The following is a 22,428-nucleotide window of genomic DNA, read 5'->3' as shown; positions in this document are numbered from 1 at the left end:
ATCTGCTGCCAAATTCTTAAAATTTTCATGACCTCAATTAGAATAAAGCAGCTGAATTCAGAATTTGCTTTTTCTTAAAGAACACTGTAAGAACACACTTTTTCTTCCTTTAATTAAAAGGAAAGGGTAGTAATATCTACTGAGCCACTGCCATGTGCCCAAGCACTGTGCCACTCATCTCACCCATGTCACGACAGTTAACCCTCACAGCCACCCTGGGAGAAGCTTAGCCTCATTCTGAGGAGGAGACGGGTTCATTCTGGCCAGGTAACCCGATGCAAACATCTCAAGGGTTCCCCATTTCCCCTAAACTGGAAGACCGAGCTGCAGGCCTAATTAAATTCCTGGATAAACAAATTTTGCATGGCACTTGCTCGTCCTAATTCTTTTTTCTGGTGTTTAATCACAAAACATGGCTGAGAATGGTTATAATAAGTTTACACTAAGTAAACATTTTACATTTTTATATACGCTCTGTTATTACCTGAAGAGTTTTTCTGGATTATGTATTGGTTATGAGTGAAATTATGATTGGGGGCAGGGGGGCACGGCACACTGCACAGCCTGTGGGATCTTTGTTCCCCAACCAGGGACTGAAGCCAGGCCCTCGTCAGTGAAAGCACGGAGTCCTAACCACTGGATCACCAGGGAATTTCAGAAATTATGATTTAACAAGATTGCTCTTTTGGTTTCTGAAAATTAAATACTTAAAAGTAGCTTTCTGAGAAATGAGCAAATGGAGACTATTCCTATGTTTTAAATAATAAAAAGAGAACCATTCCATCAAATAAAATTCTTTAAGTAGATTACTTATATAAATAATATTCAGGGAGGCACATGAAATTTTAGAAGCAATATTTGCCAACATTTAACACTCTTTATAAGTAGCATTAATTTATTCCTTTTTAAATCTCACCCAACAAATCCAGACAATATAAATGGGAAAAAACTAAAATTCACAAAGAGATTGATTAGCCTCATCACAAAAGGTCTCTTTAAATTCCGAAGTCCCTTCATGATTTCAATTTTAAATATAAAATCTGATCTATTTTGATTTACACAGAAATGGTCAACGACACATTTCTAGCACACAGCTAGTCATAGCTACGCTCAGCGCGGGTACACCGTCCCTCGCTTTAATTCACCACGCCAGGCTCCTCCACACAGGTTCCAGAACAGGCGTGATGAAAGCCCAGCCGCTCCCCAGTCCTGCCCACAGCTGAGGCCGCTCACCGGTCAGGGTACTGCGGCACACCTCTAAACCCTTCTCAACATACTCTGCAGCCCGTCACTGCCAACTGGGGTTGGCAAGCCAAATGAAACCTCATCACCCCCTTATCCTAGAAGCCCCCCCCTAAAAAATTCAGTGGAAAAAGTAGACTCCTCTCCCTAATCTAGAACTAAGAAACATAGGAGGAAAAGGAGCAGCAAAAATAGCTACTATAAGTAATGGTAAAAAGCACAGGATTCAGAAGCCTCACTCTGCCAGTCAGTAGCTGAGCGGCCCTGGGCTACTATCTGAGACTCAACTTACTTACCTATGAAATGGCAATAACAGATCTAACTCATAAGGATGCTGTGAATACATGCTAAACACCTGATAAACAGTAGCTACTACCTATTATGCGGCATAAAATCAGAGAATGTATTTCCAGAAGGGGCCTTCGGAGCAGTCCAAAAAGAAAAGGGACAGTTATAAAGTACCTTCTACGTGTTAGAAGGGTCCCCAAGACAATAAATAATAGACAAGCATCCAGCCACGGGTCTTCCTCAAACACACCCACGTTGTTTTCACCTCATCACACCCTCCTGGTGACTGAGGGCCTCAACCTCCACGCCCCACACACAGGAGCTTCGGAACGGCCAACAAAGAACGCATGATGCCAAGACGGCCCCCGAAGAAAATGAGGTACGACTCTGCGAGCTACAAACCCAGACCAGACCCTGGTCAGGGACTGTGTGAGAACCAACACCAAGAAAGACTTTTCATTACGTTCTTTTTGAAAATGCTTCCCATGTCCGTAAAATGCATTAGCTCTAACAAAGAGGAACAATATAAAAAGACTAGAAATTCTCCTTCGATGATCAGTATGAATTAAAATCACTTTGAAGACAGTATAATTAATGAAAGGGCAGACTGAAAAACCTATAGTCTTAAGACTCAGGCTCTTTCACCTTTCAAAAACCCCAATTTAATAAAATCCAAAGATAAATTTTTTAATTACAGGCAATGAAATATGGAAAATGACAAAAGAGAAGACCTTATTGATTCACAATTGCCTCACAGGTAAAAGTTCACCTAAAGAAACCTAATTTAAGCTGTAATATATTTTCAATTTGTACATCAGAATAAGACTGCCAAGAAAATTCTGCTTTCCTAACAATCCTGTAGATACGTATTTTTACTGTGATCACCACCAGAGTACAATTTCTAGAACAGCACTATGTACTGCGATAGCCCTGTGTCCTGTCTGAAGACCAACTACTAGAACGAGGAGACCACTGAATGCAAAGAATAGTTTAGTTAATACATTCGATGCCAGGTTACGTTAGAAAAAAGTGAAAGAAATCAAACGACTCTCTGAAAAGTAAATTTCTCTAGAAAACCTTATAAACAGAATATCTATTGTATTTCTGCACTAACAGAATGTGAAGAAGTCCTGGGCTCATAGCAAAATACAAGAACGTGAACTGACAATGAAATGCTTTTATTAAACAAGTAACTATAAACCTGAAATGCATAAATAATATTCTGCACAGGTACGATATACAAGTCAATCCTCCCAGATGCTAAGCCCCTGTCAGACCCTCACCAGGGTGGCCGGTTCAGCTCCAGGCACACAACACAGCACAGCCCTGGGCATTAATGCCATGGTGCATGAAAGGAGAGAGGGACCAGCAGGGACAGAGATAAAAGGAAAAATGAGAGCATACTTAGCACTTGCAAGAACTGTCTCCTTTTTGCACAATGGGTATGTTACAAATAGTTCCTACCCACCAAAAACACAAAAAAAACCCCAGGCCATTAGGAAAACACTGTTTGTTCTGGTTCAGAGAGATACAAACAAGAGACATTTATCCTCTGATAAGGTGAAAGTTGCCAACGTGCTATTGGAGGAATTATTGGAATAAATCCTAATATACAGAACATGTTAACTTAATACTTAAGAACTAAAAAGGGAGCTAAAAAACCATTTCAAAGTTTGGCAGATAGCTAATTTTCATGTAAAATTCCTCTGTTGTTTTCCTGTGTATTGTAAAATTATATAGCATGATTTTGGAATATGGTCTGATATAAAAAATATATTTTTTCCACTGGAGAAAAAAAGATAGCAAAAATTGAGGTAGATAAATTCTTCTGAAGTAGATGAATTCGTTAGTTGAAGGCTGCCTGTGGACAGCAGAGCCGTGCCCCGCACCTCCTCGTCTGCCGGAGCCCAGAGTGCCCAGGCCCGCATTGCACCACTGTGGCTGCCCAGGGAAAAGGCCTATTCCCAAACCATCGCCCCATGGCCCATCCTCAGAAGTTTCCAACTCAAGTAAAAAAATGAGACACCGACAAAGTATGATTAAAACACGGTCAAAAGCAAAAGGCCACACAGACACTGGAAACTGATAAACACTTGGGTCTTCGCCTAAAGATAATAAATTCATACAATATTTAAACAATCTGATATAATACAGCCCATCTACTTATCAACATTTTGAATCACAATGAACGGAGGTGAGAAACAACAGATTTGCTCTGTCACAAATTTTCTTATGGCACGTGAAAAACTTCACACCTTAGTCTACAAACCTAGAAACAAAAGCAATTAAAACTCAACTGATTAAGCAGCTAACGAGGAGCTGCCCTTCCTCCAGCACAGCAAACAACTCCTGCCCGTTCCTAGCGGTACTGCTCTCCCTGGGTGAACTGAGAATTAGAAGTCCTTTTCTTTTTTACTGTCAGTATTTTGTGGTTTTAGAAGTAACCATCTGCAGCTGGTTTGCTCTAAGAGCCCGTGTCTTACAGCTCTCCCCCTTCTTCCCCAGTTTGTAACACAAAGTGCACACAACAGGGAGCTGCGACAGAGAGTACGACAGTCACTAGGACCAAAAAGAGTTCGCTGCAGAATTCATCATAATTAAAGCAAGAGATGAGCGTTACCTCCTATAATAAATAAAGACTATACGGCAGAATTAAGGAAGCGAGTATTCTACAGACGCTGGCGGGAGAATCTCCTGCAATGGGAATCTATCTGCAGCAACTCTGTTTAGTTTAAGTACTGAATTTATCCAAACTGCAATTACTGTGCTTTATTGAAAATGCTCTAAAATGGGCACTGTTCTGAGGTGAAGACAGAAATGAGGGGTGCCCCACTTCTGAAAGCACATGGTAGGATCACACATGATTTCACTTTAGAATACTGTCAATCCCTTTTTCCCTCAAATGTGGGCGGGGGGGGGGGCAATTAGCTTGAACTGGAAGACGGGAAACAGTCTTTGAAACAACGCTGCTTAAAAGCAACACACACACTGCCCCCCCACCCCCCGCTGACATAGATGCTCCCTGAATCTAAAGCTACACACAACAAATTATGTGTTCTGTGGTAAAGGAAATTTTATTTTTAAAACAAACTTTATGGTTCTAGCATAAATTATCTATAAAAAGAAGCTAAAACCGAGAAACGTCTAATTTAGGAACTGTCACACTGGTTTTTCACTAAGACTCAAGAGACAACTGAAACATGGGTCCCAATTGGAAGCAGGATTTAAACAACAATTCTTACACCAGCTTCAAGTGAGGAAAGGCTGGTCCACATGATTCTAAGACAGGCAACTTTACTTCCCTTCCTTCAAAAATCCTCTCTGGGAGTTAGGACATACTAAGTGAAACATAGATTCCAAGAGGCACTGGTGACCTCGTCAACTTACCCCGCCTGACAACTTAATCACCCTGACCTTGGAGCTGACGTGCGGCCCGTCTCCGCCACCGCTGTTGGCCCGGTGCATGACAGTCCTTTTCGTGCCAGGCTTGGCCTCCGGGGGCCGGCCCTGGAGGGACGTGGCTCGAGCAGTCTGCGAGGGGGGTGGCGGTCCCTCCCCGTCTGCAGGCTTTACCTGCAGGACTTTGTGCTGAGCTGGACACTGAGGTATGGTTCTGGCCTGTCTCAAATGTTTCAGTGGTTTCATCTGCTGTCCTTGATACTGCGTGTTAGCACCAGATGGCACAAAATTGGATGTTTTGGGTGGAACACTTGAAACAGTGGCATCTTGGTTTTTCACGAGAAGTCTGTGTTTCACATGCGGCCTGACCTGTGCCCCCGGGAAGGGTAACAGTGGGCTGCCATTGGTGGGCGAGGGTGCCGACAGCTGCTCTCCCTGCTCGGCCAGGGCCGGCGGGGGGCAGAGCTGCTGCTGCTGCGCCAGCCTCTCGAGCAGCTCCTTCTTCCTCGCGCCGGCCTGCTGCTGCCGCCGCAGCTCCTTCTGCTTCAGGATTTCTTCTCGGAGGCGCTTCTGTTCTTCTATCTTTAAGCGGTATAACCTAGTTTCTTCATCTTCATCAGGAAACTGAAGCAGAAAACATGCATGGTTTACTTTAGAGTACAAGGCTAGGTGATGGTTCCAGTCTGTTTCAGCAAACTTAAGAAAAGGCACTTTCTAAAAACCCTTTAATTCAGGATTAGAAAGAAGCCATTCAAAATCTGCTTATAGACTTTAAGTATAACTCCTTCCCCTGGGGAGGGAAAAAAAAATTACACAGCTAAAGCTAATTTGGAAAATCTTATCAGAATATTAAAAATGAAATAATGTAAATTTCCACTCATTTACAACTTTGAAACCAATTAAACTATTCATTTAAGATATCAAAATATGTTTGAAATGGAAACTGCAACAGTAGGGAGGCCTCGCTGTCACACAGGTTTTATCTGGCTCTCCTCTGACGAACCAACAAAAGGTGGGGTGTAAATGACCTGAAAGGGCCTGATTAGAACTATTGATTTTTCGTACAGAATTTTCAGCCTGATCTCAAACTCATTTGTCACAGAATAATTGCTTATAATGAACAGCACAAGTCAATCTCTCTGACCTTGAACTCATGCACTCTCCTCAGAATCAAAATGCTGCCAATTGCAGTATTGGAATATTAATGGTATATAAGGAATGCCTTTAATATGCCAGTCCCAAACCATTCTGAAAGTCTATCAGAAGAATCTTTGTAAAAGTCCAATAATTTTCTTAAAAAAAGCATCCAAAGAGGAAAGTTTATTAAAAGTTTAGCATTTGTTTAAAATTGTAATAATTTTCTTTAAAAAAAAAAAGTCATAGATATCATCACTCACAGATCCTCCGCAAAAGAATATAACAGGATTTACTCTATCTAGAATTCAGCTGTTAACAAATAAACCTTAGAAGTTAGGAATTATAAGACCAAAATGTAGCTGAAGAGCTGGCTGGTGCCCCCAGAGCCCGTGCACTTGACCTACGAGACACAGAGCCGAGCCCCCTCACTGGCGCTTGCTTGTCATTTTAGAAGCAATCCTGACCAACTCAGTCACCTAATTTCAAAGTCTAGGACAGACCTGAAACAGCAAACCTGAAGTTGGGTGAGGGCTACACAGAGCTAGAAGTGACATTAAGGGGAAGACAGAAAAACAGAAGTTCGAAAAGTACAGGGGCCAGGGCATTCCGGGGAAATAGTAACAGGTCCAGAGGGCCCACTGTTTCAAATGCAAGAATTATTAATATTCACTAGGATTTTTCCCCATGTAATCAAAAAAGAGTTAAAGTATATTCAAGAATATAGGTAGAAATACTTCTAAATAGATTTGTCCTTCATTATATCATTACCAATTGGGTGAATATAAGAAGATAAACCACATTTACCTAAGCGAAACAAACGGAAGATTTTAAAAAATAAAAAAAACTTTACTCCTGGCCCCATTCTATGTGCACAGAAAATTAAAAGCAAACAAATTAAGACACGCGCCACTTACACTATGGCCACCTGCAAGTTCCACTCCACGCACAAAGCACCCATTTTATTCTACAGAAGACTTCTTCAAAGCCTGCTTATTAAATCAACTATTATGAAAGGGACAGACAAACGTGGCTAGTGGTATGCCTAAAAAGTCACTTTTCTCATTTTACTTAGCCACTGTTACTATAAAAGTGTATGTGACTTCATTTTTGAGCCAAATCCATTTATACATATGAGTTAGGAGCTAGCTATATAAACTAAAAGCAGGATAAAATTTTTAGCAATGATTTCTTTTTATAAACTATCCCAATCCAGTTTGTAAATCTACATGATTTTTTCATATATTGATTTTAAAACCGAAATGTCACCCTTCTTCTAATAAGATGTTATTAAACGTTAACTCAGTATTTTCACTTTATACTTACATTTCTGACTTGGAAACATTACATTACAGCTGCTATAATAATTTATTAGAAGAAAATCTGACCCCCCCCCCCGCAATTTAACTGATTGAAAGGCAAAAACCAGTTAACGCTTGTTTTTATTATGATTAAGGGCTTATATTCTCATCTAAGGAAACTTTGTGCCATTATTTTATAAAGTTAATAGATGTACTTACTTATTACATTATACATATTATTATTAACGTAACTTCCATGTACTGATCTCTTGCCACGTCTCAGGCACATACACCCAATAGTTAAGGAAACTGAGGCTTGGGGTAAGTGAAGTAACTGGCTCAGAGCCGCACTGCTAGCGACGGCAGATCATTCCAAGGGCGTGTTCTGACCTGTGCTACACTAGATGTCTATGCTTCATTAGAACCTACATTATACAGATACTGCCCAACTTTTATATCTATAATTCCAGGGAACAGCCCACAATGGAATCCTGACTTCAGGGAAGCATTAGACAAGCACATTCACTTCTTTTACAGGAGACCAAGGGCCTCAAGGAGTTTGTCTCAGGCATAAATTTTACTGACGCAAAGAAATTTTTTTAAAAAATGTAAAAGTTCGTGACTAATACTACATTAACACTGAACTGCCTCTAAGCAAAACATAACCAAGTGGCCAAAACTAAACCAAGGTGCAAATAACATCTCAATTGGAAATCATGTAGAATACTGACTTGCATTTATTATTTATTCTTACAACATTTATACCGATTTAGAAATCAGCAATAATATACACAATTCAGAACAAAACACCCCTCCCCATCTTATTTAAAGGTCCAAACTGGTCCTACCTTCTAGAAGTTCACAGTGTAAAACCAGAAAAGCCACAGGAATGTAAGAGTAAACGTAAGGGGTCAGCTAACTATGGCCCATGAGCCAATCTAGCCCAACACTTGGCTTTGTCGTAAAGTGCTACCAGAACACAGCCATGCCCACTGATGTAAGACTGCCTATGTTTGCTTTTGTGATAAAACAGCAGAGTTGAGTAATTCTGAAAGACAATTTGGACTATAAAACCTAAAATATTTATTATCTGGGCCCTTCAAAGAAACAGTTGGTTAAGATCCCTGATAGACACAGATTCTGTAACACACAACTATAACTGTATAAATATATAAATACAATCTGATATAGTACCAGTGAGAATGAAAGTGTATCTTATATGAATATGGCTGTTAGGTTAAAAGAAGGTGGGAAGATTTTGTGAAGAACTCACTGGGTGAGAGTGAACTGAGATAAGAGGTACAGACCTTGGTTATAAGGTCTTCCTGTTTGAAACCAAACATTATTTTTTAATTAGAAAAGGAAAAGTCCTACCTCTGGCTCTGTTTTTGCTTCCTCTTTAGGCCGGCCCACAGGGCTAACTGGCTTGACTTTCACATCAGCCTTCCCCTGCGCAGTCCTGGGCCCCAGCCCGGGCCTCGTGGGCGGTGACGTGCTGATAATCGGCTTTACTTGAGCCGCCGGTGTGGAGGCGCAGCGGCTGTTACTCAGTTCTATAACATGTGACGGCGCTATTGGTAATTCACGCAAGTTACTGTTCCGTGGAGCAGTTGGCTGCATTTGCTGCATTGGTCGTTTGGTTACATTCTGAGAAGTCGTGTTCTATCATCGCAAGAAGAAAGAAATTCTAATTACAACTGGAAACTTGGGAGAAGAAACATAAAAAGGCACGTTAGACTAAAATATTTTAAAAAATCATTCTAATTGAATAAGTGACTTCTCCTTCGGGGGGCAGATACCTTCCTGTTGGTAAACAGATTTTTCCTGCATAAATGCTTCCTGCTCTACGTAGTAGCATGCCCTCACTGACGAGGACTGGGGCTGGGAAAGGCACCGTACCTGCCGACACACAGGCTCCTCGTCATGGACATTACACCAGGTGACGTACAGGATGGGGACAAACATTTTTAACAGAATCAACAGTGCAACAAGGACTCCCGCACAAGGAGTCAGCTGGGTTAATGGCACCACCACTGTCAACGGGTCTCCTAAATTGAAGGTAGAACTAACACTAACAAAGAACAAAGCATTAAGTTAGTGCCCTAAGAAAAAGGAGAAAGATGCCCAAAGCTCTCATCAGGGAGGAGACTGTCAAGTCATGTTCACCCTGAGGATTCTTAACAGAGACCCGACGCCTAGAGGCGCGTGCAGATCTGTGAGCCGGCTGGGGGAGGACTGCATTCCACGGCTGCTCAGCTCCAGGCTGGGGGTGTCGTCTGCCACTGTTCTTACAAAATGAAGCCCAGACTGCAGAGCACCCTCTCTCCAGATCTAGAAATCCTTTCTTATTTCTTACATCATTTTAGTCTCAATGTTACTTTAAGAAACAAAGAGGTGGGTATGAAAAAAACTGAGATTAAAAGTAGGTAAGTGACATGCTTGAAGCTCAAGGTCAAAAGGACCAGTATTAAAGGGAAAACCCAACTCTCTCCCCTTACAGCCTGGCACTCTAACCCTGAGCCTCTTTCCAGGGTTAGTTATGTAATGGAGAATAAGACAGTAGCCATGCCTAGTCTTTGATTTTTAAAGCGACACGCATCTCCCAGTCTCTTCCAATGCATGACAAGCCACACGTCTGCTGATGGTACTCGAGAGCGTAACCTCACAGATCAATGCAGTTCATCCCCCACGATTAACTATAAGCTCCATGAAGGCAGGAAATGTGTCTCTCTCATTCACTCATTCACTGCTGTATTCCCAGGAACCAGAGTAGTGCCTGACAACAAAGGATATTCAAGAAATTCTTCCTGAATTCATTTACTTGTGCATTCATTGCCCAAGGAGATAGACAGAACCTCGGTACCAGCAAAGGTAGAATGATTATCACCCAAAAACTACTTTCTGAAGTTATGTATCAATTACTAAGGCCATCTCACACTACAGGAGGATCTAGATACACAAGGCCCCGCGACATAAAAGGTGCCCCTGGAAGACAGCTGAGGACACTGGACACTTACATGCCTTAGCCCCTGGCGCTGGGGGCACTGCGTCCGACTGCTGTTTGGCTGAGGCGGCCCCGTCTGCATGTGAGGCCTGAACTGGGGCTGAGCCACGGGCATCAGGGGCGGGGGAGGAACAGAGAGGTGGTGGTGCTGGTGCTGGTGCTGGTGCTGGTGCTGGTGCGGGTGCGGCGGCGGCGGCGGCTGGTGCTGCGAGGGTGGCTGGAGCGGGGGCGGGAGCGGGGGCTGCTGCTGGGGCTGCGGGGGAGGCGGCAGCGGGGGGTGCAGGGGCCCCTTCCAGGCCAAAAAGAGAGAAGCAACAGTTTATCATGTACGTACTGCTCGTGTTCCAATTCAGCCATTTCCTTAAAAACCCCAACACCAGAAAGAAACTTCAAGTGGCACTAAAGTTTCATTTTAGATTTGCTGATGAAGCTGATACTATCTTAAATGCAGTGATAAGCCAAAAGCTACTACCCTGCATTTTATATTTGCCCTAAATCCTTTAGATCCTGAAATTCCAGGAATTTATCCTAAAGAAATAACTAAGGATGCGAGCAAACACAACCTCAAGGATGTTTCCAATACCCAAGGACGGAAACCAATAAACGTGTGCCAGAAATAGTGACAGCCATAAAACGTCAACTCGTGCAGTGTTTTCAAATGCCGTGGTGAGAGAACTCATCACCATGAGAAGACGGTAATTACATGTTAACTGGGAAAAGAAAGCATCACGATGAGGATGCAAGCACTAAAGAGACTGAAAGACATGTGCACCCAAATGTTAGTGGTAACTGTTTCTAGATGGTGGGATGACTTCATTACCTTTTCAAATTCCTATCTATACTTATTTCTGCAATGCAGATGTAGTAATCATATATATTTTATATATATATATATTTATATATATATATATATATACACACACACGCACGCACACACATTTATATGTATTTTGGTTGTGCGGAGCAGCTTGTGGGATCTTAGTTCCCCAACCAGGGATTGAACCCGCACCCTTGGCAGTGAAATCACAGAGTCCTAAGCACTGGACCGCCAGGAAATTCCCAAATTAGATTTTTTTAATAAAAAGAAAAAAACATTTTATTCTACTGTAACACCTTATATAATAACCATTTTCCTGTTCTTACTTTAGGTACATATTCTATGTGTTTCTAAATAATCGGTTCAAGCACATCATCATTACATACCTTAACAGGAAACTTAAAACACAAGAAAAAACATACTGGGTAAGAGGGGTATCAGACTCAAGGAAGCTGATGAAACATAAAACACCAGCAGAGGGCACTCAAATCTCTCAAATAATGAGGGAGCAGCAACGCTTTTTTTCCCCACTACATATTGCAGGAACGTAATTTGACAAAGAACCTTATTTCCTGTTAACCTTTTAAGAATCTTGCAATGATAAGCAAAGGTATTATCAAAACATGCCCTAAGTTCATTAGCAGTGTATAGTATATCCTTTACAAAATCTTACTACTGAATTTTTTCATTTCCCAAAAAACGACAATCACTTTCTCCATTTCTCCTACGATTAAGGAGATAAGCAATACTGTTAAGGAAGCTGTCTTTAATAAAGAGCACATTTAAGTTTAATACCCTTGTTCTTTAAATGATCTCCACGTCTTGGCAGATGAGAATAAAAACGCGACAGGTTTTGACGTGAATTCTGAAACACAAAGCCAGCCCCATGCCCACCTGCAGGTTAGGCTGTGCGTGGGCGGGCAGGAAGGGCTGCCCTGGGCCGGGCAGGAAGGGCTGCCGAGGAGGGATGAAGGGCCGCGCTGCTGCGGACGCTGGCTGGCTGAAGTGCAGGACCCCCACCGGCCCCGGCGGCTGGAGGGCTGGCCTCACGGGCCTCTCTCTGGGGAACACAGGCTGCTGCCCTTGCTGGTTAAACGCTGGTCCAGGCTGCGTGAACGGTAAGGGACTGGGAGTGGGCACAGGGTGACCACTGCTAAGAAGCGTGGGAGGAGGTGGCGGGGGAGGGGGACTTCGCTGTTCCAGAAAGAGATGGCTCGGGAACCTTGGTTCACCTGAAACGGAAGGGCGTTGCAACGTTATTGCCCTCTGGTCACACAGAATACACACTTCACAGAAATCAGTTTTATGTACTGTCTTACTATGGACGAAAATTACAAGAGGTGGCTGGGTGTGAACGTCTGAAAAGAATTCTACATTTTGCCTCTTATTTCTAGATTGCTACATTAGTCATTTTCTATAGATGATTTCCTCCTTCGCATGAGATTTTCACATTTCAGATACCAATAATGTCCAATTTTAGCATGTGAAATGACAGGCAGAAGGGTTACGGGACAAAAATCTGACACTCTTAACAAAATCTCCTATTGGGAGCTAAATACCGTTTAAAACATAAGCGTGTTCAGGCACGTCGCCCCACGCGGCTTTGCTCTGTTACTCTGCGCCATCCTTTACCTCCTAAGAAGAAAGGGTCTCGCTCCTGGGGAGGCGGCGGGGCCCTCCACTGGTCCTGAAGAGGAAGCCGAGGGGGCTGGCTGAAACTGTTGGGAACAGGTCCAGGTGTGTGCTGTGGGAACTCTGGAGGGCCCTAAAGCACAGCAGGAAAACAGGGTGGAAGGCGGGAAAATAAACGGTAGTTTTCAGAAGGGTGTACATGTTTTAAATTTTCCTCTGCAAACGTCAAGGAACTTATCTCCTGAAGCCGCCACCCCCGTATATAGACGCACACATATATATATATAACCTCATATTACAAAATAGGTGATTCTGCCATAATGAAACAGTCAAACGTCAAAATGCAGCATCTAAAAATTAATTCAGTGTTTTAACAGCACTACAAAACCAAAAGAGTATTATTTTTAAGCTTACTGAAATCCATGCAATTACTGAGCCTCTTGCCCATTAATCCAAAAGACTAAATGTCTACTTTCAGTGTTCCTGACACTCATCTTCTCAAACATGCTATTCTTTGCTACCTTTTTCACACAACCATAAGCCACAGCTATGAAGCTGCTTTATTTCAACAGAAGAAAAAGAAACTGAATGTGTACCATAACAAAAATCAGCAATCTCTGACGGAACAGGACAATGTGAAATGTTTAAGAAACCACATTACTACGAAAGAAATAATACAGTCAGATTCTACTGGCTAGAAATTCTGAACTCTTAAAACAGATTACCATTTTCCAGTAACTGCAGGTTACCAGTAGAACTCTACAAAGACAAATTAAAATTACTTCACTTTTTAGCCAATATTTTATAATAACTTTAAATGGAGTATAATCTGTAAAAATTTTGAATCACTACGTTGTACACCTGAAACTAATATTGTAAATCAACTATACCTCAATTTTGAAAAATTACTTCATTTTTCAGTTGGCCTTTCAAGCATTTATGGAGAGTCTTTTAAAACACCACATTTACTTAAGAAAGCCTCACAACTTTTTTTCACTTCTTTATCCAGAAATTCATTGATTATACATACTGCATCATCAAAATAATATTCATTTAATAAACACCTCATTCTTTGAAGTATTTCTCAACTTTCAAAAACCACACTTTTCTCATAAACTTAAAATTCTAATGACTTTTCTGTCATTTTACTACGAATTAGCTGTTCTTTCTAAATGTGACATCATATTATAACACTGAAAATGCTTTTGCAAACTACATTTGCCTTCCTTCTCTCTTTAAAGGTCTGCTCTATCCATAGTGTTGTAAGAATAATGCAAAATGAACACAATAAACACCACAAACCCATATGACCACTGGCTATATAACATTAACGAAATTAGATTTACACACAAATATTACATCTTCATAAAAACACATGGTACTGAAACATATGGATCAGAAAGTTGCAAAGCTTAAATTCTTGTAGTCTGTGTCTATCAGTTTACGTGAAATCAAGGGTATTCTCACCTCACCAGTGTTTGACATCTGACATTAGGGAACATCACTTCTCACTCTAGATAAAGGCATCAATTAAGATACAACTGAAGCAAACATCATCAGAGAAATGTTGGATTTATAACTGAGAATACATACTGTATACACTCATACTAAACCATAAAGCTTTTTACCCCTAATAAACGTATATATTTTATCGCAATGTTTGAGACTTTACTAATATGATGCTCTGATATGGATATTCTCCAATATCTACTATTTTTTACTATGGTAACACTACGCTAGAAAAACACATTTCTAATAGCATCGGCTATCCTACATTGGTACTGAGTACATCTGCACTAGGAGTTTCAATGGACTTGCCTTCTGTCTTCCACTGCCGCGTTCTTTCCTCGTTTTAAAACTACTCTTATTTTTGTGTGAAGCCGATGAAATACGTGGTGTGCATTTGCATGGATATTTTGCCAGGTAACTTAAACAGAACATTTATTAATAAAGTATTTCTTTATAAAATATAGCATTAGTACCCTGTGTATAGTTTTACAGGCCTTTTCCCTCGTGTATACACGTATTTCAAAACTTTCTGGACGATAACAAATTAGCAATCAAGGTCCACTCATTTTTTTGTTGTTGTTGGCTGCGCCACGTGGGATCTTAGTTCCCTGAGCAGGGATCGAACCCGTGCCCCCTGCAGTGGAAGCGTGGATTCTCAACCACTGGACTGCCAGGGAAGTCCCCAGCCTTTTTTTTTTAATGTTTAAACCATTTTTCTTGGAGTGGCCCAGAAAATAAAATTTTAAATTGTCTGCCCTCTGGCTCGTGGCAAGGTTTGACTGGTCATGCTGCCTCCAATCCGTGCAATTTGACTGCGTAAGTTAGCAACGCTCACCTAAGTAAAACCCCGTTTCAGCTATACGGCGTGTTTCCTTAAACTAATTTGATGTATACCTGACTGTCCCTCTTCTGGAGGGGGGAACACCAAGAAGGAGTTTCGAACAGATAAATACAGAAGGGACAGATAAGATTCATTAACATCACCACAGCCTAAAACAAGCTATGGGATGTAAAAGGTAAAAGAAATCACTGAAATTTAAAATCTTTTAAAAATGAAATATATGTATTTTTCATGAGGCTTTAGCTTACAAATAGTAAAATATTAACACCTACTTGAAGACAGAAAACATTTTCAGCCTTTAAAGTGTATTAAGAAACAACAGCTCTCTTCATATACCTGTGCTGTGATCACTTACAAGCAGGTGTATGTTAGGCTGCATCAGGTCACTAGGGCAGGGTTTGTCCGGACACGGGTTTGGTGGGGTAGATCCCAGCCAGGGAGCGAACAGCACCACGAAGCCTCAGAAAAGCCCCTTGGGTATGGAAGTGCCCCACGGCAGGGGGACTGCTGCACCAGGAAAGGACCTCAGGCCCGTCCGTGTTCTGAGAATCAGGCGGCAAGCTGAAAGACCGAGTTGTGAACCTGGGCCAGCGCTGGAGCAACCAGCAACCTGCAGGTCCGTCTGCTGAGCTGGGCACGGGGTGGCATCAGGACGGCTCCAAGCAGGACAGGGAGACCTGGGGGATGATGGCTTGGTGAAATGCAGGGGCTGGGACTCGGTGGGTGCTTACTTGGTGTAGTCACCTGGATTCAGTGTCGATTCTCTTGCTTCTCTGGCTGGTCTGACAGCCCTGGGGGAGCTTGGTCAGAGACTCAGGACCCGCGTAAGAACCCAGGCCAGAGCCTGAATCAAGGCTCAGGTCCGGGCACGGTCAACCAGAGCGGGACATAATCCTTTCTACTCACAAGGATTCTCAGCCTGTGTGTGTGCAAGCCCATGCTCCTGACACACTCCCACCGTAGTACAGCGGATAACGACGGCAGCAACTGGCACAGAATTCACACAAGTAACCCTGTGAAGCAAGCGTGAGCACCTGCTTCACAGTAAGAAATAATGAGGACCCAGGCGTGACGGCAGCAGCTTCCACCACCTGTGGCTCACGCACTGCCCGCCAGGCCCTGTGCAGAGCCCCTGACCACCTGAGCTCATGAACGCACAGAACAGTGACATCGGGGGTATGTGTCCTACTTCACAGCCAAGGAAATTGAAACTCAGGACATTAAATAATGTGTCCAAGGTGACACCATTCTATTTTTTTTTTTAAATCACAGATTTCAATACCCAAGAAAAACAAGTTAAGATGAGGTAGGGGAAATTTCATTCCATATGGTATAAATCTTGTCAAAATGACTAAATTTGGGGATTTTAAAAACCATACTTTCCCCTTAGATAAGAAAATGATCGTCTAGCACATGAATTCTGGAAACCATCACATCCCATACAAACTTCCATATACTACAGATTTCTTCAGGAAATGTTCACTCTATACCTCTGTTTCAGCCAAAACGTGAGCCCTCTCGTAAGCCCTCATTATACAAACTTCATTTTCTCCCGTCCCTCCTTCACTCTCTCACCGACCCGTCCGTCCTGCAGCCACAGTGTTTCAGGAGACCCTGCGTGCATGTGGGCCCCAGCGCCCCGCTTCTCTACGGCTGCTGAGTACTGCTGGGTAAAACTCTCCGTACGCTGAATCGGACTCACTCTAAGTTTCTATTTACTCTTTTTAAAAAAAAATAATAAATTTATTTATTTATTTATTTTTGGCTGTGTTGGGTCTTCGTTGCTGCACACAGGCTTTCTCTGGGGGCTATGCTCTTCGTTGCGCTGCGCGGGCTTCTCATTGTGGTGGCTTCTCCTGTTGCAGAGCACAGGCTCTAGGCTCACGGGCTTCAGCAGTTGTGGCGCACGGGCTCAGCAGTTGTGGCTCGCGGGCTCTAGAGCGCAGGCTCAGTAGTTGTGGCGCACGGGCTTCGCTGCTCCACGGCATGTGGGATCTTCCCGGACCAGGGCTCGAACCCGTGTCCCCTGCGTTGGCAGGCGGATTCTTAACCACTGCGCCACCAGGGAAGCCGAGCTTCTACTTACTCTTAGCGGGCCCAGCGCTGTCCCTCACAGTCTCCCCTCCTCCTGGCCAGCCCTCCCAATGCCCAGGACATTCTCCCTTCTCTGAGCATCTTCTAGTCCCTCAGCCTCCTGACCTGCCCTCTCTCACCCTCCTACCAGGTAAGATGCTTCCTACCCACCCCCCGTCAGGTGTCCCCCTCCCCTCCTCCCCCGCCAACAGTGCTCTCTGCGTTCTCGCTTCCTTTCTGTCCCCTCCACTTTCATTCAGCTACATCGACAGAGAAGTTTCTGGCATGAATCATGTGTTTGTTGCTAATTTTTAGCAGCAGTCTATTTGTTAAAAATATTAATTCTCATTCTATTACTGCATTTGGTCAGATTTTTCACTTAAAAAATAGGAACAGGGCTTCCCAGGTGGTGCAGTGGTTGAGAATCTGCCTGCCAATGCAGGGGACATGGGTTCGAGCCCTGGGCTGGGAAGATCCCACATGCCGCGGAGCAACTGGGCCTGTGAGCCACAACTACTGAGCCTGCGCGTCTGGAGCCTGTGCTCCGCAACAAGAGAGGCCACGATAGTGAGAAGCCCGTGCACCGCGATGAAGAGTGGCCCCCGCTTGCCGCAACTAGAGAAAGCCCTCACACAGAAACAAAGACCCACCACAGCCAAAAATAAATTAATTAATTAAAAAAAAAAGAAAGGAACAGTATGCTGAATTATAACAGCAGTTGAAAGTATTACGCTACTGATCTGTTGACAAGCTTTCAATCTGAACTACAGTCAGCGTACTTCAGGGTTCATAAACTCATTAGCTGTATCAGTCACCACTATGCTAACGAGTTGACAAAAAAGGACAGACACAGGGAGACGGTGTCAGAAAGGAGGGCGGGAAGAGTAAAACGCATTTTCTGAGAAAGAGGCTAAGTCCTTTGGGGTTATTTCCACTTAGCCTTTCAGTACTGTGTGGTATGAATAGCTAGAAAGCAGCATCACTCGTTGTGGGAACTTTTACTAACTTACAAATGTTTCGCCGATTCCCATAAGGGGTAAAGCAAAACTTAACCTCTGTTGTTCAGAACCACTGTAATCACAGGCCCCAGTCCAGCACTGCTCCTGCACCCCAGCTCGGCCCACTTCCACTTCCGTCCGGTGTGGGTCACTGCAGGACACGTGGGGTTTTGCACAGTGCTGACATCGGCACTGCCAATACCTAGAAGGCAGAACTCAGCCCCGTAAGAATGACTCCTGAACTGCTCCTTCACTCAGCTTCACGGAAGCCAGGGAGTGACAGACTCTCTTTGCCTTACTTCCCTGATTCTGCTCACAATTAGAAGAAGCCTGGAAAAGCGTCCTGACTTTTCTGTCTTGACTAATAAACACAGCTTTCTTCATTACTTAACATGTGAAGCCCCGATATTTCTTACCACTTTTCTTAGCAGGCTCGCATCAGGCTGGGAAAATACTCGGTTTCTTCTGAAATCTGTAGTTATTTGTAAATTCCATGAGTGCATTTTAGTGCCACAAGCCTCACCCCCTGCTGATGAAGCTCTGACCGGCACTGGTCACGTGGCTGCTGCAACAGGGCTCTTTATAACCTTCTTTTCCTCCTTCCGTTAGACAGTTAATTTCAAGTCCTCCCAACGATAGGTTTTCTCATTACAGATAAGGCAAAATGTAAGTAGAAAAGTAGACCGGCTTCCCTCCACTGTAAGTAGAAAGTCTGCTAAATTTTGATTTTTACCTTGCCACAGGCTGAGATCAGGGAAAGTATTCACCCCTTAGCCCCTTCATCCTTTTCTGAAAAGGAAGTAGGGGGCTTCCCTGGTTGCACAGTGGTTAGGAATTCGCCTGCCAATGCAGGGGACACGGGTTCAAGCCCTGGTCCAGGAATATCCCACATGCCACAGAGCAACTAAGCCCGTGTGCCGCAACTACTGAGCCTGCAAGCCACAACTACTGAGCCCGTGAGCCACAACTACGGAGCCCGCACGCCTAGAACCCGTGCTCCGCAACAAGAGAAGCCACCGCAACAAGAAGCCCACGCACCGCAACGAAGAGTAGCTCCCGCTCGCTGCAACTAGAGAAAGCCTGTGCACAGCAACAAAGACCCAAAGCAGCCAAAAATAAATCAATTTTTTTAAAAAGTTAAAAAAAAAAAATAGTCACTGAGTTACAAGAATAAACTCAAAGAGAGACTGATAATTTCAAGTTGCCTGAGAACTAAGTACATTACTTCTTGGGTCTCTGAGCACTTTCAGATTTCCTGGGAGATTATATTGAACATTCCTAACTTCTAAAGACATTTTTTGGTATTAAACTGAAAATAACATTGGGATCATAAATCTTGCCCCCTCTGGAATTTTAATATTGTGATTTTCATCTCTTCCCCAAACCCTCTTCCCTTTTACTAATCATCCATGTGCTAACTGCACACACACAGGCATTCAAGTGTTAGCAATACAGAACAAAGCCCCGGAATTCTTTCTCCATCAGTAATATTTAACTAGAACTTTATTCTTACTTCCAAATGACCCTCTATTATATAATATATAGTATATTATATTGATATAATTATATTATAATTACAATTAATAAATGTATCAGCTTCTGACAATTAACGTGTTTCCTTGTAAGGTGAAAGACAAATCAGCACAGATCTCCTTCCTGTGCTCTCATTCTGAGTTCAAACCAGAAAGCCTTCACAGAACAGGTATTACCAAGTCCTAGTAATTTTACCTCCTAAATCTCCCTCAAGTCCACCCCCGCCTCTCTCTACCCTTCACCCACAGAGCCACGAGGGCCGAGACCACGACTGTTTCATTCACCAGTGCATTTCCACGCTCGGCACAGAGCTTGGCACAAAGACGCCCGTAACACGTAAGGGATGGATGAACTGCCTGACTCTAAGGCGAGGGGAGCCAGGCCCCACATCTAATGGAGAATGCCGCAGCACGCCCAGCAACCGGCTGCCCGGGAAGCACACGGTCAGGGAACGGCTGAAAGCCTCAGGAAGCAAGCAGAGGAGGGCGGACCGTGCTGACCAAGGCGCCGGCGACCAGCCCCGAGGCTCACGCGCCGAGCAGACTCGGAGCACAGACAGGGCAGCAGGACCAGAGAGCAGCCAAGACCAACAGACCCTGACTCTCCAACCTAACTGTAGGAGAGAATTTGCTGTAACTTGTCCTGTAATGATGTAATATTATTAGAGAGGAAAGGTGACGTGAACCTGGAGACTCTCGTCCTCACCCTATGACCACGCCCCTAATTTTAGAAGAATGAAACTGAGGTGGATAGTGGGTGGGGTACACTTCCAGCACTGCTGTTCAGGAACACAGCCCAGGCCAGTGTCCCCATCTTGCCTGTAGATCCAACTGAAGAACCATGCACCTGTAAGATGAATGAAGCCAATACGGCCTCATGACCAAGTTCCTGGCAGATGGCGTGTGAGCAGAAGTGAGGTGGGCTGGTTCCAGGCCCGGTCAGTGAAAGACAACCTCCCGTGAATAATCTTCCCTCTTTCCCCACCTGCCAGAGGGTGGAGAGGGAGGCCCCTGGGGGCCAGAGGAAGATGCCCAGAGGGTGATCTGAGTGAGAAATAGGCATCCCGGTGGCGCTGTGACGTCAGTCCACTCTGGCTGATACTCCCACGCTGGACGCTCTGGGGCCATCGCCGAGTCTCCTTCACTGGGCCAGCACCACATGCCCCAGGTGCTGCAAATGCCGTCCTTCTCCAAGGACTGCCTGACATGGCCACGCACTCTGCCCTCTGCCCCAGGATGGACAACTTATGCTCCAGAGCCCCACCCTCTGGGGATCAGGCCAGGGCTGGGGACTTTTACCTGAAACCCCATCTTACCCTGGGGGCGCCACCTCCTTCCTATCCTGCATCCCCTGTGCCCTTACCTAGTCCTGGGCATCCCAAATGCCCCTCCCGGGCCCTGCTGCTGCCCACCTAAGGCTCAACCCACACTGCTGCTGCTGCTGCCAATTGTGCAGAGAGCGCCTCTGCTGTCTCCCTCAATCCTGCCAACAGCCCTACGAGGGAGCTATTGTGCTCACAGAAATCTTCTGAGCACTTAAATCACCTGCACAAAGCACAAGGTTAGAAAGCACAGGTCACCTATGTCCAGAGCACGGACACGTACCCACCATGCTATCTACTGCTTGCTGCGAACAGCAAACGGCAGGGACTTACTTTCACATCCCCTTATCTGTCTCAGTGTCTTTCAATCACATACGTATATGTAATTGCGTGAGAGTGTGTGTGCGCTTTAGAGTTAAGAAAACCAGTAAATACTAAATCCAGTCAAGTCAGACAGCCATGGACATTCCACGGCTGGCCTGAATGGCTAATACAAATTAGCAGTTCTTATCTGATCAACCTGAGAGACTGATAAAGGAGGGAGGACCAGAGATGCTATCCACAGCTTAGAAAGAAATAGCTGACTCAAGCTGAGTAAACAAGGAAATTTCTGGCTTTGGAAGTTGGCTCAATAGAATAAGAATGGAAAAGAGGGGTTTTGTGGGCTTAACCTTGAAACTAAGTGACACTAGCAAGGTGTGGGAACCTGGGACAGCCAGGTGGAAGGCAGCGGGTGCCAGTTAAGATCATGGCAGCTGACCCGCAGGCCCCCAGGAAGCTGAAAGCCACCCTGAGGTGTACAAATGAGGGAGGCCGACACTGGCAAAGAGACAGCTTTAATGATAAATGCAGGCGTATCCAACGAGGAAGAAGCCCATTTCCAAGAGGGCAAATGCCTACGTAAGAGGATTAGAAAGAAGAGGGCAGATAATACAAGATATTATTCGGAAAGAAAGACAATGGCTGATACATGAAATAAACCACAGTGATGGCTGATACATGAAATAAACCACAGTGACAACGGCTACTTCTCTGGCGATGTCAGACCATGCCGGACGCTAGGGAGAAACCATCTGGGAAGATAAGCGGGCCCCTAGTTGCCTCCATTTGCCTCAATGGATAACAGAACTTGAGAGTCTAAATATGTAAACAAACTGAACAATTTTCAGCTTTAAGGTCCTAGAAGCTGCTTACTGTTATCAGTATTGGCTTTATGAAATAAAAATTTAACAAATATTAGGTATCATTAAGCTCACAATACCATTTTTCCTCATTGTTTTCTGTTCTGTTTTGAACACAGATGTCACTTTCTTTTTCTCGATTTACACAACTTAAA

General features: G+C 43.9%; 1 protein-coding gene across 11 annotated transcripts in view; it reads right to left on the bottom strand.

The window, feature by feature from the left end:
• Positions 1–22,428, bottom strand: part of RBM33 (RNA binding motif protein 33) — a 118,208-nt gene that overhangs the window by 27,246 nt on the left and 68,534 nt on the right. For 8 of the 11 annotated variants that reach the window (XM_082473762.1, XM_082473756.1, XM_082473764.1 and 5 more), the window contains 5 exons: positions 12,818–12,950; positions 12,080–12,417; positions 10,382–10,657; positions 8,739–9,026; positions 4,918–5,553 (listed from right to left, as the gene is read on the bottom strand). In XM_082473762.1, coding sequence (XP_082329888.1) covers positions 4,918–5,553; positions 8,739–9,026; positions 10,382–10,657; positions 12,080–12,417; positions 12,818–12,950 — 1,671 coding nt within the window. The remainder of the gene's footprint in view (positions 1–4,917; positions 5,554–8,738; positions 9,027–10,381; positions 10,658–12,079; positions 12,418–12,817; positions 12,951–22,428) is intronic. The other 3 variants (XM_082473765.1, XM_082473759.1, XM_082473760.1) reach the window with 1 other exon arrangement.

Source organism: Balaenoptera physalus (genome assembly GCF_965194825.1).
Source record: "Balaenoptera physalus genome assembly, chromosome: 8".
Taxonomy (NCBI): domain Eukaryota; kingdom Metazoa; phylum Chordata; class Mammalia; order Artiodactyla; family Balaenopteridae; genus Balaenoptera; species Balaenoptera physalus.
This window is presented reverse-complemented; position numbering and strand designations above follow the sequence as displayed.